This window comes from Denticeps clupeoides, chromosome 11 (genome assembly GCF_900700375.1).
Source record: "Denticeps clupeoides chromosome 11, fDenClu1.1, whole genome shotgun sequence".
In the NCBI taxonomy this organism is placed as follows: domain Eukaryota; kingdom Metazoa; phylum Chordata; class Actinopteri; order Clupeiformes; family Denticipitidae; genus Denticeps; species Denticeps clupeoides.
Window position 1 is genome coordinate 10,490,431 of NC_041717.1, and position 26,906 is coordinate 10,517,336.

The following is a 26,906-nucleotide window of genomic DNA, read 5'->3' on the forward strand; positions in this document are numbered from 1 at the left end:
TTTTGCAAAAATGACACTCATGGGATGTTGAAGTTGTTTAAATCTGTGTTTTGTTTGCTTTTATGGTTTTAAATAATTAACTTTTGGGGGGTTCTTAGAAAGAGAAGGCAGCCCCTCACATGGCCACCTGGAGGACCCAAAGTTTAGATGAGTGACTCTTTGAAGGTCCCCTAACATGTTATATTTGAGTTTTTCTTTGTTAATAAATCTGCAAAAATGTCGATAATTCTGTGTTTTTTTGGTTGAACTTAAATTATTTTAGCAAATGGCTATAATATAACAAAGAGTGAAACTTTTAAGGGGTTTTGAAAACCCACTTTTGCGTACCCACTGTATAGTAGTCTAGTATTGGATGATGAGGCTGTGATTGGAATACGGGACTGGAGCTGCCCCGGACGGGACAAATCAAAATCACCCATAATTCGGGATGTCCCGGACAATACAGGATGGTTGGCAACCCTACTAGGAACATTCCTGCCCAATATCCTTGCTTTTTCCCCCCTCACACCCAACACATAAATGACAAAAACTGACTAACCACTTCACTTCTCACCATCTTTATACTGATGCAAATACATGTTGTAATCTTTTGTTAATTTTTTTTTGGAAAGACAGAACCCAGTCAACAGTCAAAGTGAATATAAAAAACAGCATTTTAAACATACTGGCATATGTCTTTGGCAGAAGAGAAAAAGGTAATACAAATATTTTTCATACAATTTGTGTTGGATTATGATTGCACATAATATTACAGGCACTTTATGACAGCTGTGTTATAATCATTTGTTTTAATAAAGAAATCATCACATTTGTAACCCTGCAACATGTGACACTTCATCTTCTGATCTGCAATGTGCTCAGTAGTGAAAGTGAAGTCATTGTCATTGTGAAGCACAGCAATTGCATCCTCTGCATTTAACCATCACCCTTGGTGAGCAGTAGGCAGCCATGACAGGAGCCTGGGGAGCAGTGTGTGGGGACGGTGCTTTGCTCAGTGGCACCTTGGTGGCTCGGGATTTGAATTATAGGTCTGGGTCTGTATTCATTACCCACTTGGCCACACTTCCCTGGTAGTGTATAGTGTAGTGGTACTACAGCAGTACATGCATTCACATAGGTGTGTCTGTGGTTGTAAATATCAGTGCTTTTTATTTTAAGCTGCATTAGCATTGTCACAGTCCTAGCCCTACCTTTAGCTGTATGAGAAGTTATTATTTCTAAGAAGAATTTATAAAGAAATGACAAAATCGTCACAGGACAAACTAACCTCTCCTTGCAAGCTATTATTCAAACCATATCACAATCACAATTACCCTCATCCAGTGAGTGGCAACACAGATAATCACAGTGCATACTCTCCTGTGCTTCTACAGTGTTTGGCTCCTTTACCCAAGGCTTTTTAGGACATTAAAAATGTATGGGAAAGTGATTTAGGTTGTATCTGCTCTGCAACACCAAATGCCACCCCACGCATGCAACGGTGTGCTGGAATACTGCACTTTACTGTAAAGAGTTAAATAAAACAGTCTCCTCACACACAAAGAAATGAACAAAGACATCCAGACGTCTTGCCGTTGAGTCCCTAGCTGAAGAGCTTGAGGAAGCAGCCGTGGCAGTAGGGCTTGTCGTTTTGCTCTTTGAAGGTGCCCTTGTTGAGCTGCTTGAGGCAAAAGGCACACACAAAGTGCTCGGGGTGGAACTTCTTGCCCATGGCAGTGATGCAACGACCGGTGATGGGTTTCTGGCAGCCGGAGCAGAGCGAGCCACGGCGCTCGTGGTAATGCATTTCACAGAACGGCTGGCCATCGTGCTCAAAGAAGCTCCCATGCACAAAGGGTGTAAAGCACTCCTGCAGAAAAAAAAAAACATTCCAAACAGAGAACACAAAATAAAAAAAAATACTAAAGCTCATACGCCTTACTTCACCACATACAACTAGCTTTATATCCAAAAAATTGCTAAGTCATGGAAAAGTTGGAAGGAGCCTTGACCAGTTCTATACAACATGCTATACATGTATGCAAAGTTAAAATAAGAAAAGGTGACACAGACCCTGCAGACAAAGCACTCTGGGTGCCAGAGACAGCTGAGGGCAGAGATGTAGTTGTCCAAAATAGCCCGGGCACAGCCTCCACATTTGGGCGCAAACATATCAAAGTAGTCCTTTCGACAGTACGCCTTTCCATCCTTCTCATGGAATCCTGCAACATCGCGGGAACAGTGCCCAGTGTTAATTATGATCCAGGCACTTCATTCTAATATCTGAACACATGCTGGGCATCAGCAATAATAAGACAACTTCCTTCACATCACACCATTACGGCTTGTTGGTCTTATTTGGACACCAACCATAAATGCTGCTTCTACTACTGTGTGTATATAGACGATTAAACAACATACCCTCTTCACCAAAGAACGATCCACACTGGGCACAGAAAAAATGTTCCGGATGCCACGTCCTGTCCAATGCTGTTACCACTCGCTGTGAAACATGACATTCCTTGCTTTAGCGTGTATTTTCAGTATTGGGTAGTACACTGTGTGGTCATAGCTTCTACACTCACGTCCAATATGGGACCATTGCAGTAGTAGCAGCGTGGAGAGAACAGGTGATGGTAGTCCCTCTCACAGTAAGGCAGCCCATCACGCTCAAAGAAGTTTCTAGAACCAATCTCTTCTTGACAATGGGTGCAAACAAAGTGTTCTGGATGCCAAGTGCGTCCCATAGCTGTTACCACCTAAATACCAGAGGGCCGTAACTGGATTAGAAATCAATGGCATAAAACTCTCAGGGATTTCATCTAAAATGGAAATAAAGCCCAATGTGCCTGAGAGTCAGATTTAAGGAGGAATATAACTTTAGGTTTAAAATGAGATTGGCAAATAGAGACATCAGTGCCTCACCTGGCCAACAATGGGCTTGCTGCAAGCCCCACACACACCCTTAGCCACGGTCTGCACACCCAGCCTGTTGAGGTCAGACTGCAGGCTCCCTAGCATGTTGTCCAACTTGTTGGCCTGTGGTTGAGGGCCTTTTCCTTGGGCCATAATCTACAGAGAACAGAAGGATGTCAGAAAACCAGAATGACAAAAAAAAAAAACAGTATTCTTCACACACAGACCAAGCCAAACACAAAGCTAACGCTATGATAAGACCTGGGGGCATGTTCACTAGCATCGCAGCAAGTATATCTTGGATTAGTGTAGTACATACATTCAAACTAGAAAGGACTAGCTATCTCTAAAGAAGAACTGTTATCCAGTCATCACATGTTGTTTGCTTGCTTCCAATTCTGAAAATGTGGAAGACATATTGTGAGAACGTGACACAACATTAGCCACATGCTCCATGCAACACATCTTTTTTTCCAGTGTTAAAACAGATCTCAACACTTACTGTTATAATGAATATAATGCAAATCATCTAATTTTTTCACACTGTCGTCGCACTAATCAAAATGATAATATTATTCGTATCAGCTAAGGCTGTACTTCTTTATTTTTCAATTCTTGGTGAAGTAGTTAAGTTGCCTGGCATTCCGCTCACTCTGAATGCCTCCTCTCTTTCACAGAGTGGGATTAAGCAAAGCATAGACTTCACACAGCAATCCACTCAACACACCACTAGTGTAAAAAACACAGCTAGTGAGAGGTTTGGTGTTTAGTGAAATAGCAAACAGTTCTTAACTGCATTCCATGTCTGCATAGGAGGAAAGAGGGGGTCATATTCAGTTTGGCAGCCCACAGACACCAGCTTTTTGGGCAGAGCAGTTGATGCAAGTGGTGGAGCTGACTGCAGAGGAGGAGGGCGAACAACGGATGGCTTAGGGACTGCTGGTTCTACCACCGGGGCAGGGGGTGAAGGGGGCCTCCTCTGAATGGGTGGAGAAGGAGCCTCCAGCCTCCTAATAGGGTGCTCTGGAGGGGGCACCGGGGGTGGTTCTTGGGGAGGAGGAGGTGATGGAGCTGGTGGTGGAGGTGGGGGTAAAGGAGGAGGGGCTTCTTTGACTGGAGGGGGTTTGTTTGGCTCTTGAACAGGGGGCCGAGGGGCTGGAGGGGAGTGGTGCATAGGGAGCACCTTCCTTGGAGGAAGAGGTGAGTCTGGAGGAATAATTATCTGGATGAGAAAAGGTTTTTGAGGACAGAAAAGAAAGTCAGAGGAGTAAAAGGTGAAACAGAGAAATAACGAAAGGGGGGAAAAATAGTTATCATTGTTGGATGGTTAAAATGAACTTCTATGTCCTTTCTACCTTATCTATTTCTACCCCGGGGCCATCCTCTCGGTTGCGCTTTGGGTTGTTCATGACAATCACGCCCTCTGTAAGCCAGTCATCGGGATGTTTACGTAGCTTTTCTTTGCGACTAATACCCAGCTTCCCTTGCAGTTCCTCGATTAGGCGGTCCTGGGAGCTGCTCTTGTGGAAGATAATAGGCCCCATCTTGCGTCTGGGCTGGTTGTCCCTGTACATTGGGTGCACGTTGGGGATCTCTTTGGTGCGTTTGATCACAGACTTAATCTGAAGAGATGGATAAAAAGAGCTGTCTGGAAGAACAGGAACTCGAAAGCACTCCAGTTTGCACTGATTAATGTATCCCACATATGATGCAGATTAGATGAGTAAGTGAGACACACCAGCTCGCATTTAGAAGCTGCTTCAACCTTACACAGGTTTCACACTCCTGTGAATTTTTTAAGTTCAGATTTGTAGCTAAAATTCCAGTCACCAGTGTGGAAAGAACATGCTCCATGCAATCAGCACAAAAAGAGATGCTGGGATCATGCTGGGATCATGCAATAAAGCCTTGTGGAGGCCATGCAATAAAGCCTAGTGTAGCTCTCAAGGACTTATAACGGCCATGTGTTAAATTGATCTAAAACGCATGTAAAGCAAACTTAAACAGAGTAGATTATATACTCATTAAAAATCCATGCAGGTTGTTAGGATCTTGTAGATAGCTTGACCCAGAGAAGTTCCATACATGTCCTGAAGCCGAAAGATGAGATGTGCCGGACTGTAATAATGGCATATCTAGCATTCCGTCTGGTGTCCCTGGACAAGAGGACGGTGTGAGAGAGTCATCCATCCAGCTGGCCTCTGTCAGAGGGGTCATAGATCCATCTCCTCCATCGTAAGGCAACTTCAGCTCCATGTCAGCCCAATCCAGGAGATCACTGCGACCATCTGACTGATAATCCAGACCTCCATCTCCAAGCTCTGATTCAGTATGAGTGTCAGTGTTTGTGTCTGGGTGGAATTCTCTCCTGTCCATAGCTACAATATGCTCCTCAAAAACTTCCTGTGGAGGTCTTATGATGACCTGTGTGGCATCAAGAGCCGATAGCTTAACTTCACTCTCTGGTTTGGAGAAGCTCATGGCCAGCAGTTTATCCAAGGCTTCATCCAGGGAGGGCTCCATTGGAGGAGTGTTCAGATGCTCAGGTCTCTGGGGCACCATAACTGGTTCTGATGTCCTCACTGTAGGGGCAGAGGTCTTATAAACATTGCTAGTTGGAGGGATGGGCTTTTCTGGGGTAATGGGAGGCAAAGAAGGCTTAGGTGCAGAAAGGGGTAAGATGGAATTTTGAGAAATATGTAGGGCAGGAGATTCTGGAGTGCAAAATTCTTGAGAAGTCTGAAGTTTGGGAAAGTGAGCTTTAGGGGGTTTGGGGTCAAATATAGGTGTAACCCCATTGATTGTAGGGGAGTGTAGTGGAGTAAGCCTCCCTTGAGAGGCTGATGTCTTTCCAACAGTTGAGGAGGGAAGGGGACTGGTGGACTGAAAGTCAAAGGCTGAGTTAAAACTGAGGTCTGGCTTCAAGATTGGGCTGGATGAGGCAGGGGAATGGCTGTTAGGTCTGGGAAATATAGGAGAACTCCTGACTGGAGCTGGAGAGGACTGTGTGGAGGTATTGGTGAAGGTTGTGGTGGTTTGAGATAGAACAACCAGTGACTCGACCGGAGAGCTGAGCATGGACACTGAGACGTCAATAACAGAGTCCACCTCAGGGTCAGACACTTGAGAGTTGCTAGGGCTAGGCAGAGATTGAGGAGAGCACCGTGGGCTGAGAGATGGAATTAAGGACTCAACATTGGGAATAAAAGCTGAAGCACTGGAGGCCATGGCGCCTGATGATTCCCCTCCATCCTCTACTATGTGCAGCTCCAGAGGTGCAGAGCCCAAAGAAGGCAGAGGGATGTCAGTCCCTAGTGGAGGAGGGAAGATAGCAGAGGAGGCGACTTTCTGATCAAACAGAGGGTCTGCAATGAATGAACCCAGAGAGTTGGGCTACAGTCAGAAAAGGAAAGGAAAGGAAAGAGAAAAAGAATGAACACCAAAGCAAGTTAATAAGACAATAATAAGACAATTTGAGGAGAAAAGAGGAAAAAGGACCCGTATTTCCAGAAAAGGTAAATTACACCATGTTGTCTTTGTTTTTCCACTCACAAGCACACACCTTGAAGTCTGACAAGGAAGCCATGAGTTCATCTAGTTCTCTTGTTGCGGAGGTGGCAGAGATTCGAGTTTGGTTCTGATTGGTTGTGTCAGCTTGACTTTCTGTAAACCCACTGGGAAGTGTTAAAGCACCAGGCCTACACAAATACAAAAAGAGTTAGAATTAGAAGACCTGATACTTATCAAGTTGCGAGTCAATGCTAAAATAAAGTGTCAGATCACATGACCAATGCAACTGAGTACATCTGTTGAAGTCTACTATATGTTTGTGTGAAATCGCATGCATGTAGTCTTCAGACCAAATGTCTACAAATGTCTACACTGAAATTTACCTATAAGTAACTGTTCTCACATCATGTCAAGACATTTCATCCTGTCTTGGTCTGGTAATTGTCACCAGGTGGATAATAATAAATTTTACTATTTGATTCTGATGTTTTTTGGGGGTCTCTGAGTGGTGGTTTTGGTGTGCAACTGGACCAAACAAATTGCACCAAGCACGGAAACCAACTTGAGGTTGACTCAAATGGACAACAGCCTTCTTGTGTGAAAGGGCCCAAAGACTCATCAAAGGTCTTGGTAACAAAAGTATTGACTGGCTCATGGGCTGTGATATGTATACAGCTGTCAGCAAGAATTGTGCTTACACGGGCACCGACGTCTCCAGCTCGTCGAGTAGGCTATCTACTTTGGGCCTTCCCTCCCCACCAGCACCAACCCCATTCCGGTGCGGCTTTTCCTGGGCAGCAAGGGACAGAGTGATGCCTACAGGACTTCCATTCTCTTGCCCATACGAGCTACATGCTTGCAGGGGAGGGGCTTCTTCCTCTGTATATCAATAAAAAAAAATGAAGGCTGAGTTATAATTTCCACATACATTACATGTGAGGGAAACCCCCCGGGGAGAAACCAGCCATACTGAAATCTATATTCAGGCTATCCTTTAAGTTGATGACAGAGAGGGCAAATGTTTTGCCAACTTTGTCAGGCAGTGTCACTCACTGAGGACATATAAGAAACCCAGCTTGTTTTCACAATGTGTGTGTTTTTGTGTAACCTGTACCCTCTCTGGGGAAGGCAGAGCTGTTCTGTACAGCATTGAGTTCCAACAGCAGCCGGTCCAGCTCTGAAAGGTTACTGCACAGTGCTGAGGTCATTGCTGCACCTGATGCCTCTGAGGACTTCTGCTTGTTGGGGAAACTGGAGGAAGAGAGGAACCTACAATCTCCAACTGAAACAAACTCAACAATCCATTCATATTCTGTAATTTTAACTTTTCACAAGTTTCCCTCTGTATGTAATATATTACCTATAGATGTGGTCCTCTTCAGTCTGTGAGTGAGGAGTGCCAATACTGTCCCGTGAACAGCCACTGCTTTTCTGGTCTGAGGCCAATGACTGTGAATAAAAGAGATCAGCCTTCATCAGCCTTGTCCACAGAGATAGAGTATGACTAACACCCCTTTCGCCATCCACGAATAGGACTCTAAAGTGGCAATTGCCTGGCACAGTTCCCCTGAGATGACGTATGTAAGCTCAATTCTAGCTGTTCCCTCACTCTGATTTTCAGTACATTTCCTGGAAACACCATTATCAGTGTAGTCTCGCCTTAACTAGCCTTTTGGTACATTATTTAGAGGTGTATGGTTATAAGTCACTTTGGATAAAAGCATCTGCAAGGTAAAGTAAATTAAAGTATGGTTCCTTTGTTCATATATAATTTTTGATGATAAGACAAATATGATCAAGAGTTTACTGAAGAATATAAAGAACGTCTAGCCTATCAATTGAGAAATGAGTGAAAAAGAAAAAGTTGAAGTGGTTTATTATTTTTCTCCACAGCTATATGCATCTAAGCACATGCACACAGGATACTAGATTATTTTTGTTTGGGATATTTGCTTGGGCTCAATGGCTTTCATTGGCTTTTCATATTTGACAGCATCACTGTTGAGTGGACTGGAGGCCCACCACTCAAAAATATTAAGCAGACGATTCTAGAAGATTCAAGGGTACAAATACATCCCTGAGGCTCTTTGTCCAGCTGACCTGGCGTGAAGAGTGGTTTGAGTGCGGATTGTCCGTCTGGCAGAGCAAGGCGCCGTTCAGAGCCTCAGCAGAGGGTGGAGGGGGAAGAGGAGGAGCGGCCGGCTCATCCCGAGAGCTGTGGGCTCTGCTGGGGAAGGAGTAGGGTGTCTCCTCCGGAAGGAACAGGGGGAACTTGGAGACGTGGGCCGCTGAGGATTCCAGATCGGCCAACAAGGCGTCTAAACAGACAGGAAAAAGAAATTTCTCACTCACCAAATCAGTCCTGTCATGTGGCTGTCAGGCTGGGCTTATGAAAAATGACAAGTCAGAAGGGCTCATGCACTTGTATCGTCTAAAATAACCACGCAAAAACAAGATTAAGCTAAACATTTCATCTTTATCCTGGACAGGGAAGCACAGCTACTGTATTGCTCTCCTGCCGCGTGTGTGATTTTTAAACAGAGACAATGCCAACACATATGAGTCAGCCCCTCATTCCAGCCCTGTAACCTAGCCTTCCCCAGGCACCAAAAAAGGGCTGCTGCACAGTGCAAATATCAGCTTCAGAGCCAGAGCTTGCTCTTGTCATCATCACACGGCCAAACAGCAGCACCCCAGTATGTGTCTGGTCGCCCGGACTTCATCAGTATTGGTGTACAGTGACATCCATCAGCTTTGGTTTGTAGACTCAGGGTCTGTAGGCCTGTCTGTCAACATTGTAAATGTTTAACAGCATGCTTTTTCCCTCTGCAGACTCAAGGTTAACAGCCCGCTGCTGAAATACACCGGGCCTGTCAACGCCCCCGGTCTGCCGGTAACCGCAGACTCCCATTTTAACCCGGGACTGCCACCGTTCGCACACCAAACACCTCCGGATGCCCCCAATAGCCACGGGTGTCTCTTTACCCCAACCGCGGCTGTGTGAATATGTGTGTGGTCTACTGTATTTCTCAAATTCTCACTGGCAGACAGACACAGGGGCATTTCCCAGCCTCGAGCCACACACCCGGCTACATGGCCTGCAGCACAGAGCAAAATTGGCTCTTACTTCACCCGCCTCTCTCCAGGACAGGCTGGTCAATAATAGCCTGGAGAGACATGCACCCACACATACCGTGCAAGAGGGGGGTGGCTTCTCGCATGAGAGAGCTGACAAAAAGTGGTTCCTCGGGTCCATTTGATACGGCCACATGGTCTACTACTAGAACTTCATAAGTGGATATTAAAAAGGTAAAGAAGACATTAATTATATCCGCTGAGGATTACTGCTAGGCAACAGTCTAACACAGGCTTGGAGCTCAGTGAAATTTGGGGAATAAAAAAGCACATTAAGTGCACGTAATAAATCCACTGATGCGAGGCTATTACTGCCTGCTCTGCCAGATTGAGAGTGACACTCACTTAGTAAAGTGTCCAGTAAATTACACAGCACTGCACACCGTCAACACGCAACTTCCCAGACCTTTTCAATCAAAAGAAGGAGTCTGTTTTTGTCTTTATAGCCGACACATGTGGCAGAGAGAAGCTGTGCAGAAATTATTTACAGAATACAAACCACACAAACCCCAAAAAGATACTGGTATCTCAGACTGGACTGGATGAAGTACCAGCAAAGCAATACACTGACGTATGAAAATGTTTTTATGACTAATATGTTAAATTGTGAAAATTGAAATTGCCCAACCCTATTATATAAAAAATAAATCTATACTCACAGTAATGTTTGACTTCTGGCTGCAAAGTGTGTGTGTTAATGAGAGAGTGTTCAGATACTAATGTGGCTCAGACCGTGAGAAGAACATGTCCACTGAGGGGTGGGGCTTCAGACAAACCCTTATTAACCCTTTCTGATTCTTTACCTCCCAAACACCCTATAGATAAACTGCCATTTAATAATAATCACTCTCCATCACGTACTACAATGACAGAAAAAGTCATGATCCATATTTAGCATGTTCCACATTTTAGGGCTGTTGCAGGGTGCTTAAAGGCTGCATCATATAGGGTTTCCTTATATAACTCCTTTACCAAAATAACAGTGACACAAGATGGATTTTCCCACCTTCCTGCATGGCATCGACACTGGTAAGTGAAAGATGTACAGATCACCATTCATAAGTCACCTGAAGTTTGTCTCAGTCAGCTCACACATGTTAGAAAAGAAGCTACTATTTAAAGCCTAAAACATTAAATGCACTCAAAATAAACCTGCACCTGGTGCCAACACATGTTGAACTCTCATGTAAAATTACTGCATCTTTGGTCTAGACTATAAACTCTCTGAAAAGCCTCAGTGAATAATTTATGAAAGCACTGGACAGTATGTATATACTTTGTAAAACCTGAATTAGAATAAGAAAAGAAAATAATCCCAACCGGAATGGAATAATGCTTTCAGTCATCTACTTTTTTTTTGTCTAGATTTCCTTATTTCCATTATTACCAGTCAGAAGTACTTCATTATGGATACATGTGTCTCAACCACCTTAGACAACAGGAATGTTTTTTCCAAATAAGAGTCATTAGAGACCCTGAACATCCTCAGATTTATATTATTGGTCCAGAGAGCACATCCTGAGTACTACACTGCACGTCCTGTTAAGGTCATTCTAGAATCACAATGTAAATAGTAAGACAAGAAAAAGTGAAGGGTTCCTTTGTACACAGTCTCATCCTGGGGGGGAAATAAAAAGTGTAAAGTGCATAGACTGTCAATATTTCACAATGAACAAATACTAAAACATGATGATCACATTAAGTTTAAAGGTCCCCTGACATGACTATATAGGTCTTAGTGGTCCCCGAATACTGAATCTGAAGTGTTTGATCGTTCCACCAGCAGATGTCGAATGCGGCCCAGCAGGGGGCAGCACCGAGTTACACACCAGGGGCACAAAAAGTGGGTCGGCTGGGCCAATGGGTGGATTATGAAGGAATTAATAGAGTGGTAGCATGATTACGAATGAAAACATGCAGAGGAGAAACACACTACACTTTGATCTCAGGTTAACCTCTTGGTGGCTGCACAACCCATACTTAAGGGCTACATAAAAAATCATGAAACTTTTATCATTTGTATAAGAGCCAATATACTGCTCTGACTATTGATTTGACATGTTAATTAGTGGGCCACCAAATGATAATAGTGGTTATTATTAGGCCAAGAAGGACTTACATTATATTTATGAAACAATGTCTGGCTTCTGGTTTATTCATAAATAAATACTAGTTAGTTAGAAGACAATAAACTACTTTAACATCACCAAATGTTTGTTTCCTATCATTTCTGAAAATGCCAAGAATGTGATGTAAAAACTTGACATGAATATGACCAACATGCCCAGGTTTTTTTTTTTTTTTTTTATATATATCTAAGCACTGTTAAAATAAAATCAGAAAAATATTCACAAACAGCAATTGTGTTTACTGTAAGTGGAATAAAATTGTGGGGGGCAGTGACATTTTATTTAGACTATTACGTCTACTTCTGTTATTATGAATATTTATGCTGCAGTAACAATTTTTAAATGGTTACTGATGTATTTCTGTTGATTCTGTAACACGTGGGTAAGTATTCGCTATCTTGTTAATGCTTTTAATATTCCACAACCATCGGCCATTCGGGCCTCCTGCTTCATCCACCCTCTCTTATTTTCCGTTTAGAAAGAGATGAAGAGAATTCCAGACATTCCATTACCTTCGGTGGAAGACCAAATGACCAAGACAGACCACAGAAGGGAAAACCGTGTGACTGTGGGCTGCAGTGTGACATGCCGTGGGAGAAAAAAATGACACTTGTGCAGTAGGTGGGGGAAATGGTGGCCCGGTTGACAAACAATGGGCAGCACTCCATTAAGACTCCGCCAGCAAAAAAAAAGGCTCTTTCAGGGGGACCACAGGGGGACCACAGGGGTCCGAGGTGGCAGAGATGACTGATGAAAGAGCAATGGGGAACCTCTACATGGCATTTGCACACTTTCCTTTCCGGCTGTAGGACCTCGGCGTCTGGTAAGAGGTTATTAAATTAAGCTGAACTTGACCTGTCCAGATGAACGGAGGTTTCTCTGTAATACAAACCAAATCAATTCATACCATATTCTAGTATTTGCTTGTGAACGTATGAGGTTACCGATGAACCCATAAGAACCCTGAGCAACAAACCGCGTCCATAATCATTTTTTGTTCATTGTTATTCTCTTTTGAAGAAAGTCCAGCCCTTGACTGAAACATTTATGGCATTTATCAGACACCCTTATCCAGAGGGACTTACAATCAGTAATTACATGGACAGTCCCCCCCTGGAGACACTCTTAAGTGTCTTGCTCAGGGACACAATGGTAGTATGTGGGGTTTGAGTCTGTGAAGTTGTGGTCTTCTGGTTCATAGTGAAAGTGAAGCGATCGTACACAGTGTTTGTTCATTGTCCAGCGTGTTACCTGTTAGGCCACTGCCACCCCATATTGCTATAATTACGTAAGGCACTTGTGTGTCTTTGGACATAGAAACCTCACAGGATGGACTCACACAAGCACAGGATGGGCAGCAGCAGGTTAAGATGGCAACTGTGCTATGGGGCAGTGGTGGCCTAGCGGTTAAGGAAGCGGCCCTGTAATCAGAAGGTTGCCGGTTCGAATCCCGATCCGCCAAGGTACCACTGAGGTGCCACTGAGCAAAGCACCGTCCCCACACACTGCTCCCCGGGCGCCGGTCATGGCTGCCCACTGCTCACTCAGGGTGATGGGTTAAATGCAGAGGACAAATTTCACTGTGTGCACCGTGTGCTGTGCTGCTGTGTATCACATGTGACAATCACTTCACTTTAATATCACTTTAATATGGTCTACTACTTTTAATTTAATACTGTATCTATTTTTTTTTATGACAGATACATAAAACCATAATGCAAGAAGGTACAAACACACACACACACACACACACACACACACACAAAAAAAAACGGTTCAGGAGCCTGATCTCTTGGCCATGTGGTGCTGCAGACGATCCGCAGGGCACCACAGGTGGCGGCGGGTCACTGAGGTCCAGCCAGGACTAACCCGTTTACGACCGTAAACCAGAGGCATAAGCGGGGCTGGCGGCCCACAGAGGAAACCTTATCCGACATACTGGAGATATTTTATATCAACCCCAGTGTCTGTGTGTCAAGTGGGGGTGGCGAGTGTGCGAGATCAAAGAGCCTGTACGAATGCGAGAGGCAGATCCAACCACAGTGAACAGAAGAACAGAAAAAAAAATGGAAGAAGGAAAGAAGAAGTCGAAGGAGAGATGACAGGGCAGAAGCAGCACGGCGCAGGGGAAGGCGGCGTTAACGCTTTAAGGATGAGGGGAAGGGGCAATTCTAAATATACCTTCCACTGCAGCCCCTTCCTCTCAGAAAGACGACACTTCCCTGAAGAGAGCGCAGCGCCCGAAATAAAAGCACATCTGTAACACACACTGGCCCATTCTTTTCAATCCGACTGAAGCATTCATTAGCGAATGCTTTTCTTTATTGCGCAAATCTCTCCAAGAGTGCTGCTGCGTCCTGCTCGGCCCTGTCGAGAGAGAGAGAGAGAGAGAGAGAGAGAGAGAGAGAGACACTCCAGATTAAGTAACGTGGGAGAAGTTCATTGTGACTCAGACTCTTCGCACCATTGCTCAAGTCCTTCACAAAAACAACCCGCAGAGCCGGGACACGGGGAGAAGATTGAGCTTCAGGTTTACAGGTCACAGGACGCCTTGATTGGCTGTACGTGTTTCCCGTCTTTATATCGGCCGCACCCCAATAATGAAATCTCGGAATAAAGCCCGCGTGTTAATCTCAAGCCTCCACGCGCTGCACTGACGGGCGTTTCCCCTGCCGCTTCCTAAGGATACGGAGCCAGGCTGGTGCTGGAACGCCGAGGTCAGCCCGCCTGTTTCCCCCGCTCTGGCCGGGAGAGGGTGTGGAGCGGAGCCTCCGATCAGTACCGCCGCCGCTCCGCGCCCTCGACTCTGAGCGCCTGCCACGCCCAGAGTTCAGGGAGGAATCGCCAGCTGACATGACTCACTGTCACATCTCACATCAGGCGGGTTAAGAAGCGCTCACCAAAACCCGACCCCCTGTGTCATACGCCACCAGATGAGTTGCTAAGCAACCATCTACTCAAACAATCAAGCAAACAAATGAATGAGAAACAGGAAGTCCTGATGGTGTGCTGGTACTCAATAAGCTAGTAAGACAGAGATTTCACTATATGTCAATACAAAATATAAAGTGAAGTGATTGTCACATGTGATACACAGCAGCACAGCACACAGTGCACACAGTGAAATGAGTGAGCAGTGGGCAGCCCGGGGAGCAGTGTGTGGGGACGGTGCTTTTGCTCAGTGGCACCTCAGTGGCACCTTGGCGGATCGGGATTCGAACCGGCAACCTTCTGATTACGGGGCCGCTTCCTTAACCGCTAGGCCACCGCTGCCCCCATACAATCATATAAATATTACAGTACACTAACAATGAAAGAATAATAAAGAAAAAATATTTAAACATTGTTCAAATTTGTTTTATTCTTTTCAGCCCTGCACTCTGAAGTGAATTAGCGCGACACAATGGCTGCATCTGTGCACCTCAGTGGTGTCACAAGACGCCACTTTTTGCCATCTTGACAACGTTAAGCGCGCAGTGGCTGATCAGATTAGCCAGCACGTGTCCGCAACCACAACCGAGTGGTTTCATAAGGCTCCATTACTCCATCTAAATATAAATACAAATTGCCTGGAATTCCACTCCTGGATTCCAAGCAGAGGAAGGGGGGAGCGGTGCGTGACCCCTGTGGTCGTCAGGGTCAAGCCGCCCAGCCGGGGCGACTCGGAGCATTCCACAGCGACCTCGTGTCCTCCGACGGGGCTGACAGTTGAGGGCGGGCCGGCCGCAGGTTTTTACGAACAATCGGCCCTTTCTCTGGCGCGCCTCGGCCCCGTCGCCAGAGACGAGGCTCTGGCATTTAGCACACAGAGGAGGCATTTTCAGGCTTGGCGTCCCCTCCTTCGCACAATTTAAGCTACTTAGCATCCCACCAGGACCTGCCGCTCCCCATCTAGAAAGGGCCACAGCGCTTCAACGCGCTTGATAACCATATTTAGATTTGAAGGAGCATTTACGAGAATCCGACGTGGGCCGGTCCAGTACCAAAAAACGGTGTTTATTCACGAGCCTCCAGCCTAAACAGGGTGTCAGAGTGAAGTGTTCCTGAAGCAACGCAAACAACAAAGCTGGCTGGAGGCCTGTTACCATCCACAACGCGTCTACCTGGGGGGGTAACGTGAGGGCCGAGTTACGACCCCACAGGGGGGGTCAGGCGAGCCAGAAATAAACAGCCGTGAGAAGGGAGTTGATAGGCTGGTCATCGGTGGGGTTTCCTGACCCCGGCCAGCAACAGACCGTGAATGCCAATGTCCTTCAAAAATATTGTATTTTAAATAAATAATAACCACACATACAGTACAAGTGGAACAACGACTCTATATGGCAGTTTCTAACCATGCAAAAAACTAATAAAATCATATTTAAAGCTGCAGCGCATCCAAACCCCACCGATGACCAGCCTGACCTGGCCAGCAACAGACCGTGAATGCCAATGTCCTCCATAAGATAAGATAAGATCAACCTTTATTAGTCCCACAAGCGGGAAATTGCATGTCACGGCAGAAAGTGGATAGAAACAGAGGTAATAGCAGCAAAAAATAAATATGTATATGTATATATCTACAAATGTACAACTGAAATCTACACACGCACAATGGGTACACCTGTACAGTTGGTAATAAATAATGTATTTTAAATAAATAATAACTACACATACTGTACAAGTGGAACAGCAACTCTATATAGCAGTTTCTCACCATGCAAAATCATGTAAAATCCTGCCTGGTACAGTGAGGGGCTTCTTCTTTTCCGGCTCTGCTATATTACCGCGATAATATTGTATGTCGTGATTGCCACCGATACCGACGATATTTAGAAGTCAGTAGACGTCACCATTGCATACATTTTCCATAATAATTCAACTTCGAACTCCAAGCGTTTTTTAAGGAAATAAACTGATCGGACTTCGCCGTTCTGAAATATCTCTATTCCTGCTTATAAAAGCGCTGCAAGTTGTAAGCGTCGCCAAACTTTTACCATGGTTGGCAGGGGCAATAGTAAACACACGCACGCACGCACGCACGCACGCACGCACGCACGCACGCACGCAGCTCTGTGGACCGCTCGGACGCAACAATTGTTCATATGGCTTCGGACATAATAAAGAGCCGAACTCTCACCCAAATCGTCCATTGTCCGCGGGAGGAACGGCCAGGGTCCGACGGGACTGAGATCCGCGTCCGAGCGCCGCGTTACTCCACCGGTCCGAGGCTCAGACCACCGCGGCGCCCCCTAGCGACGAGAGGAGGGAAACGCTGCTGCTGTCTCAACACATGAATAATTATTACAGCTTCTACTGCTGAAACTCTGCGTTTGAGAACTAGAAAAATAAATTGACATTAAAATTACCTCAACGGTCTTTAAATGTAGAAATAAGAACTAAAGAACATATTTCCTTAACCCTGCATTATATATGGTAGACCTCAGCGTATGATGGATGCGTCTGCAACATCAGACTTCTTTGGGTTGGAAGGCTCAGTCGGTGCTCTGTAATCCCACCCTGATAAGCGATCAGGGCCTCCATTACACCACCTCCAGACTCCAGGAGGCTTTTGAAGAAAGCGAGCAAGCACGCCGCGTTTTAATAGCGCTCAGCAACAGTTCAGAAGAGGAAAGGCAGAGACCCTGCCTTCTGACCCCGGCCTCCCGATTTCAGACAGGCTGATATCAAATGAGCGCAGGGGAACTAAATCCATGCGCTCCTGCGAAGAGAACGCCAGTAATTGGTTCGTGCCGGCAGACGCATAAATCAGGACTCTTCTGGTGAGGTTGACAAACCAACGGCAAGTTTATTTTAAAACCTCCTGTATGAGTGTCACTGCATCTCATGCCAAAATTATATATAGGAATAAAAGAAAGGAAACCTACCAATTTCAAAAACACACAATTTAAAACCACACGACCAAAATAAAGCCATCAAGTCATCTTGTGGAGGGTTATAACAATAGCATCTTATAAAAAGCAGCCAGCCAGTTAGTTTTTTTTTTTTTTTTTTTTTTAAAGGTTACGGCACACATTGACATACCGTGCGGCTTCTTTTTGCACCTTAAGATACCACCGCAACACATTACAAAAACAGCCCACACACACTCAGCATGTTACATTCTTCCTCAGCAGTTTACAGGTCACACTATATATCAACACCAGTTTATTAATAGAAGCTCTTGTTCGTGAGCGAGTTTGTGGACCCCGCAACTGTGAAATTAAAAACCCAGTCCAGGATGGTTCCGTCAGAAGTCAGCCGCCTTGAGCCGGCGCTCCTCCTGCTCGCTGAGGGGCTGCTGGGCCAGGATCTTGCCGTGCAGCCGGTGGTGCTTCCCGATGCCCAGCTTGGGCAGACCCCGGTTCAGCCCCTCCAGCAGGACGCACGACTTGCACAGCGTCTGGCTGGAGATGTAGCCGCATCGTGAGCAGCTGCCCGGCATGGGCATCTTCACGCCCTCCCGAAAGGAGAGGTTCTCACCAGAGTGGATGATGTCCATGATGGCGCTAGGCCGGATGGCCTCCAGATCTTTGAGGAAAGCGCGGGCGTGGCCGCGGTATGCGTTGGGGGAGTAGATGCACTCAGTTGAGAAATAATCCAGCTTTTTAAAGTAGGCATAAAGAACGATCTCCTTCTCGTAGGCGTACTTGAGGGGTTTGCATCGTGGCACCAGCCCCTCACCCTCGCTGGTTGTGCTGATGGCTGTGCAGCGGCGCAGTCGAGAAATGTCCCCCCGCAGAAAGTTCATCAGCACAGTCTCCGCCACATCATCCGCATTGTGCCCTGAACAGGAAACAAATAAATCAATCCAACAAAACAGACAACAAACCCAGCATCGTCTTACCAAATAAAGCATCCATTTGTTAAAAACTACCCTACACTTTTTTTTTTTTATGCAAAAGTCAATCAATCACAGTTGCTCAACGTCTTTATTAAATGTACACGAGCTCTATGAATAGTCTGAATCACTAAGCCCACTTTTGGCTCATTTTATTTTAGGATTCCATTACAGTTTCATTTAAGCCAAAAACTGCAATCCCACGTTTGACCAAGAGATGCCACACTTACCCTCTGAGCACAACTACAAGATTTGTGTTAAACAAAAATGACACTTCACATTAAACAAATTTAACGAAGAAAGTACTTTAATCCTGACTGAAATAATACCTGTAATTGTGCATGTACAGCTATTACGTTTTTAAACTTGAACGCAAAAAAAAGTATTCTTTACACTTTTCATAAACTAGTGTGACTGCATAACCAGTATATGTATTAGCTAAATCATTGAACTGCTTATTAAATGTATTATTCAACAATGGTGACCAAACTTGGAATTTAGGAAATCCAGTCAATTACATCCTAAACCCATTTGCAAGGATTAGAAACAGCACCATCTAGTGAGCAATGATGTCAAATAAAGGCTCCAGAGGAAGATGAAGCACAAATATTCAAATGGGAATTCAATATTCAATCGGAGCATGCCATTTAATATTACAATTTGCAATTGGCAATTCAATGTGCTGATGTAATCCTTAGATAATTTCTAAGTGTTTTGGACATTGAATTGTATAGTCGGCAACATCAGTAGTAAAGACACAACCCGGGAAAGGGACTGTGGAAATTCCAGTAAATAATGAATACAATTCCCTAGAAAGTTCACCGTTTTAACTCCTGGTTTACATTATTATTTTATTCGGAACCATGTTCCCAGATTACCTGTGCATATCTTGTCCACCTTCAGCATCATGGCCCCTCTATCCAGCGCTTGACGCCTGAACACGCCACAGAATGTGCAGTTGTTTTTCATGCCCACTTGTTTCACAATGGCATCCATGGTCCAGCCATAAAGCTCTTCGTAAGACACTATCTTCAGCGGCAGTTCATACTGCTGCTGGTTCCTCTTCACAGTCTCCAAAGAGTCGTCCCGGTAACCAGTGATGCCCTCATCTACAGACAGCAGCAGGAGCTTTAGGCCATAATCGTAGCGCTCATTGAGCACTTTCAAAACGTGGGCCAGCACAGTAGAGTCCTTCCCTCCGGACGCGCCGATGGCCACCGTCTCGCCTTGGTTGAACAACTTTGCAGAGACAATGGTCTGATGGACCTCCTCCTCGAAGGTCCTGAAAAAGCACTCTTTGCAGAGCGAATGGCCGGTCTTTGGGCGTTTCAGCACGGCGCGCTTCTCCCCACAGCAGCTACAGGTCACAGGCATGGCGGCGGGGAGCGCATAGGAGTTTACCTGTTAAATAAATAATAATAATAAAAAAAATCCCAGTAGACACAACCCCAGTTTCTCTGGCCCTCACCATCCACATCCCAGGGGTAGAGCGTCCTGGGATCTACTCAAAAATACCACCTCAATGGACTTCCGTGGCACAAAGCAAACCTGGACTCTGCCTGGACGTGGGTCCCACTTCACAAGAAATGTGGGCCGGCAGGGCAGACGGTGGTAGTAGCCTAGTGGGTAACACACTCGCCTATGAACCAGAAGGGTGGGAGTAGCTTAGTGGTTAACACAGTCGCCTATGAACCAGACGACCCAGGTTCAAATCCCACTTACCACCATTGTGTCCCTGAGCAAGACACTTAACCCTAAGTTGCTCCAGGGGGAGACTGTCCCTGTACCTACTGATTGTAAGTCGCTCTGGATAAGGGCGTCTGATAAATGCTGTAAATGTAAATGTAAGACCCAAGTTCAAACCGCATCTACTACCATTGTGTCCCTGAGCAAGACACTTAACCCTAAGTTGCTCCAGGGGGGGACTGTCCCTGTAAATACTGATTGTAAGTCACTCTGGATAAGGGCGTCTGATAAATGCTGTAAATGTAAATGGTGTAGTGCCTCTCAAAGCTGCTCTGTTTTTAACTCAAGTCATAAAGAGTGCGGTACAAATCATTGATTGATTAGCAGTAGGCAGTTTGTACAGCTTCTTTATGCGACAGCTACTTCTGTTCAGGAAGAGCTCGTTTAAATCACATTTAGACGTGATGTTGACATATTTTAACTCCTGTAAACCTGCTCACCTGGTGGAAGAAAGCCGACAATCCAACTCAGCTCGGCTCACGAACGAATACAACGTAGAGCTCACGCAGACTCGTAAAATACTGCGCTGATGTCGACGCGCCGCACAACTACGTTGTTGTGCGCGTTTTAAAAAAAATTAAAAAGAGTTCGGCGAGCTACAGACGCCTTCTTCTGTCGCGTCCCACGACGTGACGTCGCTCGCCACCTAGCGGCGCGGAGGCAGAGTTACAGCCAACTTTATCCGGGGACAACCTGACGACATGGCATACTTATTACGCTTTAATATAAATCTGTCGACGAGCAGATGATTGCTGATTCCCATGATGCACATGCGTCCAACGTCAGAAAATAAATCTGAAGGATTCATAGAATTATTATAACTGTATTATAATTATTAATAAGGTTAATACATTAATTAATGATTATGGTGGTGTACTACTGAAAAATTGTGGTGGTAGTGGGTGGGTAGGTTAGTGGGTAACACACTCACCTATGAAACAGAAGTTTAAACCCAGGACACTTAACCCTGAGTGTCTCCTGGGGGACTGTCCCTCTAACTACTGATTGTAAGTTGCTCTGGATAAGGGTGTCTGATAAATGCTGTTAATGCACATGATAAGCTATGATTATTATTCTAAAATCTGAAATAAATGCTGCCTCTTTTTTTCAGGAAGTGAATTTTACTATTCCCCATCTGTTATAGCATTTTGAAAGCATGACTAAATGTCTGTGTTCTGTGCCTGTACTTGTTTCATCCTTCTGGTCACGTGGCCTTTGTTGGGTTGAGAGGATAGATTAAATGTAGGTTTTACACATTTAATTTCTCCATCCATCCATTCAGTTTTCCAAATGTACTCAAGGGAAGATCCACAATGAACTACTGCCAAACAGTAAATAGTGATGCACTGAGAGAAATGCACAGGACAACGACAACAAACAGAAAAATTGTACTTAGTAACCCACATGTAAATCAAATGCATTTATTAAAAAAACTAAATGTTCCTAAAGTTCAGTGTTTCAGGCGTTTGGTGCAGGATTCTTCCGTGTTTGCCACGCAAAGGACTGGCGACTCTAAACTGAATTAACCGCATTACAGTGGACGTAACTGGTGTGTAGGAATGTGTTTTTACGGCATTACGGTAGTAGATTTATTACATTGGCTAATGACTGACTTTTGGTCCTTGACAAGAAAAGTTTCCTTTATTTATACATGTGTCCGTGTGAGAATGTGTGTGTGTGTGTCTATATATATATATATATATATATGTATGTGTGTGCGTATTTTAAGAATGTATAAATCATCATTATTAAAAAAAAAATTCTTAATGGATCAAAATACTTTGGTGTTTTGCTCGAGGAACCACTTGTTGAGGTCAGGAACTCTTCGAAATACTCGTTTCCGGCCTACGTGTTCGCAGGCAAGGCAGATGTCTGGAAGGAAATGTTTGTTCACTTCAGCCGGGCGCGGCCTAGCAGAGAGGTATCGGCGCCACAAAAAGTAGCGCTGGTAGGCGTCGCCATCGGCGTCCAGCTTTAGGAGAAATTCGGCCAGTTCCTTGGCGCTGGGGAAGTCGTTCACGTGAATGAAGGAATCCCCGGGAACAAAGTCCTCGTAGTTCTTCCTTGGAGGGCCGAGGACGACAGGCAGCGTTCCTGCCACAAGCGGCGCGTTGAGTTTCTCGGTGATGTAATCCTTTGTGGTCTCGCTCTCGAAGGACAGGTAGAACTTGCACCGGGAGATGGTGGAGTAGAGGTTTTTTTTGCGCCAAGGGCTTCGCAAAGGCTTGCCCCAAAACAGTGATGTTCAGGTGTTTCTTCAGCTCGGTGAAATAATCTTCTGCAGCCCCTGTGACTTTTTCATCACTGATCCAGCACACAAGCTCCTCCTTCGTGGGGAGGACAAACTCCTGCGGCTGCTTCTTGGCAAACACTCGCGGATGCACCGAGATGTCGGCGTCCTTCCTGAAGGTCATTGTCAGGTTGAAGAGGTGCTGGATGCCCGGCAGTATCGTCGTTTTGGATGGAGGCTCTGTGCTGAACCAGATCCACCTCTGGAAAGGCGGCCGGTAGTTGGAGGGTAGGTTCGACAGATCTGAATTTATGGCTTTGTTATAGATCAAAACTGCCTCCGCGTCGTAGAACAGATTCTTGTCATCTGTCAAAATGCAGGCGTCCATGTTGTAGTGAGTCCTGCAATCATTAAGGTCGAATTTCTGATCTTCTGGCCAAAACCAGACCAGCAGGATTGGCTTCTTTACATGTTGACTTACAGGACGCGGTGCACAGAACTGGAGTTTAGGGTCCCTTAGGTACATGGTGAACAGAACTATGAGTCCTCCTGCAACCAGCACCCCGACCAGAACATTTTCAACACGGCCACGTGAAAATGTTGGCGTCATTTCGCCTGAAAGAAAGAAAGACAATCAAATCAAACCTCTAGGGATGGGCGGGGTTTCTGTGACGTCACAGAGCAGTAGTTCCACCGGCGCCTGTTCTTTCAAGTGGAACATGGTACAGAAATAAGAAGAGTGGAAATATAAGTGTCGATAGTTTCGATTGGCACATCCCCACAAAACTCTCTGTTTTCATTACATTCGTCATTCCACATTCTTTTTGAAACCAGGAGCAATGACGTAATGCCGATCGAATTCTATGCAAACTAACACCTCACAACATGATCCAAGTACGGAAGCTTCGCTCACCTGTTCATGCCCTCCTGGTGTGGGGGATCAAGGTTGAAACTAAAGAACACGGACGTCGTCTCGGAGGTGTGTCAGGTGAAGGCGATCATTTCTGCTCCGCGTTCACCTTCTGCTCCATCCCGAAAAGTCCACCATCGTCAGAGAAAACCGACGTCTGCCTCAGCCGTGGAATCCCCTGCTGCTCATACCTGTTAACTTGCAGGAAGTCTTGAGGACGTTGTGTTGCCAGGTCGCGCCAAGATGAGCGCAAGACTAACAACACGGCTCCACCCAAAAGAAGGTCAAAATTACAAAAAAAAATGGTATCTAGAGGTATACGCGAACACCACTGTAGTATTTGTGTTAGTGAGACGTCAAGAGAAAAAACTTTCAACATTGGAATTATTCAAGCCGACTTGGCCACCCGGTTAGTGTGACGAAAAGAGCGAAAAGTGGGTGTGACATAAGGTGCTACTTCAGGTAAGCGCCTGACATTAAATGATTTAAGGATCGTTAGTCATTACGACCACTGGAGTCGTGGTGCCACGTACGGTAATGAAGTCTTAAAGTCTTAAAATCTTCCATAAAAGCTCAAGAGAACAGAATAGAATGCCTTTTTATTGTCACTATAAGTTTGTACAATTACATTAAAAGCAACTCCTTCAGTGCAAACATGCATGTAGAAAATAATATAAGAAAAATACAAAGGGTATGCAGGGTGTCAGAAATGGCAGAAATGCCATTACAGCACTATAGCACTATATACGTGGCAGTGGTGGCCTAGCAGTTAAGGAAGCGGCCCCATAATCAGAAGGTTGCCTGTTCGAATCCTGATCCGCCAAGGTGCCACTGAGCAAAGCACCGTCCCCACACACTGCTCCCTGGGCACCAATGGTGTCTCACAATGGCTATCACTTCACTTTCACTTCACTTTTGGAACAAATAAATAACTGAGTAAGGTTTTATATACAGTGTGATATGTAGTGTGGGTTGCACATTATTGCACATTGTTTCAAAAGTATTCACAATAATGATGAACATGTACAGTGATTAGAGGATGTTGGACAGTGAGAAAACTATACTATTACACAGTATACAGATATTGCACAGTATTTCAATGCTAAATACATATTAATATTGCATAGTTGAAGGATAGAAGGAGATTCGATGGTTTGACTGTCAGTGCATGTGTGAGTTTAGAGTGGTTGTGGCTTTTGGGAAAAAAAACTGTTCTGAGTCTGTTTGTCCCTGAGTGATGTACCTGTAGCATCACCCTGAGGGCAACAGGTCAGACAGTTGAAAGCCAGTGTGATGTTTTTGAGGCATCGGGAGCTGGAAATGTCCATCAGGGAGGGGAGAGTGCAACCAATGATCTTCTGTGCTGCCTGAATCCTCTCTCTGTCTGCCATGGTGCACTTGCCGTACCAAACTGTAACACAGTACATCAGCAGGCTCTCAATGGACGAGCGGTAGAAGGTCACTAGCAGGTTGGAGTCCAGGTTGTGCTTCCTGAGGACGTTCATAAAGTGTAGCTGCTCCTGACCCTTCTTGATTACTGCTCCAAGAGATTATGATTATAGACGCTGCACTGACACAGTATGTAGCAGAATGTGAATGTTAAGCAAATGTTTTAATAAAAAAAAAGATTACAGTGTAGAGTTTCCATCTAAAGTGCATTGTGCATTGATCCAGGGTAGCAGTGAAAGATTACAGGTTAGTGATGAGATGAAATGACAACAACAGTGAACATACAGATGGTAGGAGTGTGAGGTGTGGTGACGTGTCCTAGGTAAACATCCTTATGGTCTGAGGATAGAAACTCGTCCTGAGTCTCTCAGTCCTGGCCCTGATACTTCAGAGACTTTTGCCTGGTTTTAGATATTGAAACAGGCTGTTGTTTTGGTGATTAGTCCTTATTAACCTTGATGGCCCTGGTCCTGCATCTCTTAAAGTAATTGTCCTACAGAGATGGAAGAGGTGACCTGCAGTGTTCTGCTGCACTGATCATCCTCTGTAGGGCTTTGCGATCCAGGACACAGCTGTTACCAAACCATGAGGTTGTGTGTTAGGATGCTCTCCACAGCACCTGTGTAGAAAGTCTTTAGGACTCCCAAAGACACTCTGAAGTTTATTCTAAACCTGGATGTGCTCAGACCATGTCAGGTCCTCCCAGTTGTGGAAACCTTCTGCTTATAGTAGCTAAAGGGGCAGTGGTGGACTAGCAGTTAAGGAAGCGGCCCCGTAATCAGAAGGTTGCCGGTTCGAATCCCGATCCGCCAAGGTTGAGGTAGAGGTTGAAGTTTATTGTCATATGTACAAAGTACAGTGTACAGAGCCCAATGAAATTCTTACTTGAAAACCCCTCCCACGTAGACAGAACATAGAACATGGTACATAGAAGACATAGAAGACAAAGCGCAGCAGCAATAAATAAATCACAGAAGGCTAAGTTGCCTAAAGTGAGTGTGCATAATTTAAGTGACAGTGCATACTATGTGTTGTATAGCCTGATGGCACTGGGGTAGAAACTGTTCCTGAATCGTGTTGTGCGTGTGTGAATTGTCCTGAGTCTCTTGCCTGATGGCAGGAAAGTAAAAAGTGACAGTGCAGGGTGGCTGGGGTCCTTCAGGATGCTCTTCATTTTCCTGAGACAGCGCGTGGTGTAAATGTCCATTATTGCTGGGAGTGGTGTGCCTGTGATCCTCTGAGCTGTTTTCACCACCCTCTGCAGAGCTTTCTTGTCCTGAGCAGTACGACTGCCGTACCAGGACGCGATACTGCCCGTGAGGATGGACTCCACAGCGCACCTGTAGAAGCTGGTGAGGACAGAGGTGGATAGCCCAGCCTTCTTTAGGCGTCTGAGGAAGTGGAGTCATTGGTGGGCCGCTGCTGTGTGTTCTGAGGACTTGAGGTTGGCACTGAGGGTGACCCCAATGAGCCTGAAGCTGCTGACCCTCTCCACAGCACCTCCTCTGATGTAGATAGGAAGATGAGCAGTATCCTGCCTCCTGAAATCCAAAACCATCTCCTTGGTTTTGCTGACGTTGAGAGAGAGGTTGTTCTCCTGACACCACTCTTCCAAGAGTCTCACCTCCTCTCTGTAGGCCGTCTCGTTGGAGCTGTGTCTGGACACACAGTCGTGTGTAAACCGGGAGTACAGCATTGGGCTCAGAACACTTCCCTGCGGCGTGCCAGAGTTGGATCATTGTGGTGGAGGTGTTTTTGCCGATCCTCAAATGCTGCGGTCTGTTGGTGAGAAAGTCCAGAACCCAGTTGCACAGTGCCCGCAGCTTCTGGATCAGCTTGGAGGGGATAACTGTGTTGAATGCAGAGCTGAAATCTACAAACAACAGTCTGGCGTAGCAGTTCTTGTTGTCCAGGTGAGCCAGGGTAGTGTGGATGGTGTGTGAAAGGTGCCACTGAGCAAAGCACCGTCCCCACACACTGCTCCCGGGCGCCTGTCATGGCTGCCCACTGCTCACCAAGGGTGATGGTTAAAAACAGAGGACACATTTCGTTGTGTCAGCATGTGCTGTGATGCAGTGTTTC

The 26,906-nt window shown here is 45.5% G+C and overlaps 2 protein-coding genes and 1 pseudogene across 8 annotated transcripts; all 3 read right to left on the reverse strand.

Moving 5' to 3' along the window:
- Positions 1 to 684: 684 nt before the first annotated feature.
- Positions 685 to 16,953, reverse strand: pxnb (paxillin b). 7 transcript variants are annotated; one of them, XM_028996913.1, is made up of 14 exons: positions 16,789 to 16,953; positions 8,506 to 8,723; positions 7,766 to 7,854; positions 7,520 to 7,656; positions 7,104 to 7,284; positions 6,458 to 6,593; positions 4,981 to 6,288; positions 4,251 to 4,517; positions 3,689 to 4,117; positions 2,905 to 3,051; positions 2,565 to 2,738; positions 2,401 to 2,482; positions 2,053 to 2,201; positions 685 to 1,849 (listed from the first exon to the last, which is right to left on the reverse strand). In XM_028996913.1, the coding sequence occupies exons 1-14, from the start codon at positions 16,799 to 16,801 to the stop codon at positions 1,583 to 1,585; spliced, it is 3,597 nt and encodes a 1,198-aa protein (XP_028852746.1). In that variant the 5' UTR covers positions 16,802 to 16,953; the 3' UTR covers positions 685 to 1,582. The 7 variants fall into 7 exon arrangements, with proteins under 7 accessions (XP_028852746.1, XP_028852745.1, XP_028852747.1 ...); XM_028996912.1 differs by having other exon boundaries at positions 7,514 to 7,656; XM_028996914.1 differs by lacking the exon at positions 16,789 to 16,953 and adding an exon at positions 10,200 to 10,253 and having other exon boundaries at positions 7,514 to 7,656.
- A 478-nt stretch (positions 16,954 to 17,431) lies between these two features.
- On the reverse strand, positions 17,432 to 20,861 carry ctu1 (cytosolic thiouridylase subunit 1 homolog (S. pombe)). The gene is made up of 3 exons (XM_028996644.1): positions 20,676 to 20,861; positions 19,368 to 19,890; positions 17,432 to 18,434 (listed from the first exon to the last, which is right to left on the reverse strand). The coding sequence occupies exons 2-3, from the start codon at positions 19,861 to 19,863 to the stop codon at positions 17,899 to 17,901; spliced, it is 1,032 nt and encodes a 343-aa protein (XP_028852477.1). The 5' UTR covers positions 19,864 to 19,890; positions 20,676 to 20,861; the 3' UTR covers positions 17,432 to 17,898.
- A 747-nt stretch (positions 20,862 to 21,608) lies between these two features.
- LOC114799515 (alpha-(1,3)-fucosyltransferase 9-like) lies at positions 21,609 to 23,583 on the reverse strand (annotated as a pseudogene).
- Between the last annotated feature and the right edge of the window lie 3,323 nt (positions 23,584 to 26,906).

Excerpts from the sequence above, each read along its gene's own strand:
- pxnb (XM_028996912.1), bottom strand. Across the intron at positions 3,052-3,688 it reads CTATGCAGACATGGAATGCA|ATTATGGCCCAAGGAAAAGG; the intron begins GTTAAGAACTGT and ends TGTTCTCTGTAG. Across the intron at positions 2,483-2,564 it reads GCAATGGTCCCATATTGGAC|CGAGTGGTAACAGCATTGGA; the intron begins GTGAGTGTAGAA and ends CATGTTTCACAG.
- ctu1 (XM_028996644.1), bottom strand. The coding sequence starts at position 19,863 with ATGCCTGTGACCTGTAGCTGCTGTGGGGAGAAGCGCGCCGTGCTGAAA. Across the intron at positions 18,435-19,367 it reads GGTGGACAAGATATGCACAG|GGCACAATGCGGATGATGTG; the intron begins GTAATCTGGGAA and ends TTTCCTGTTCAG.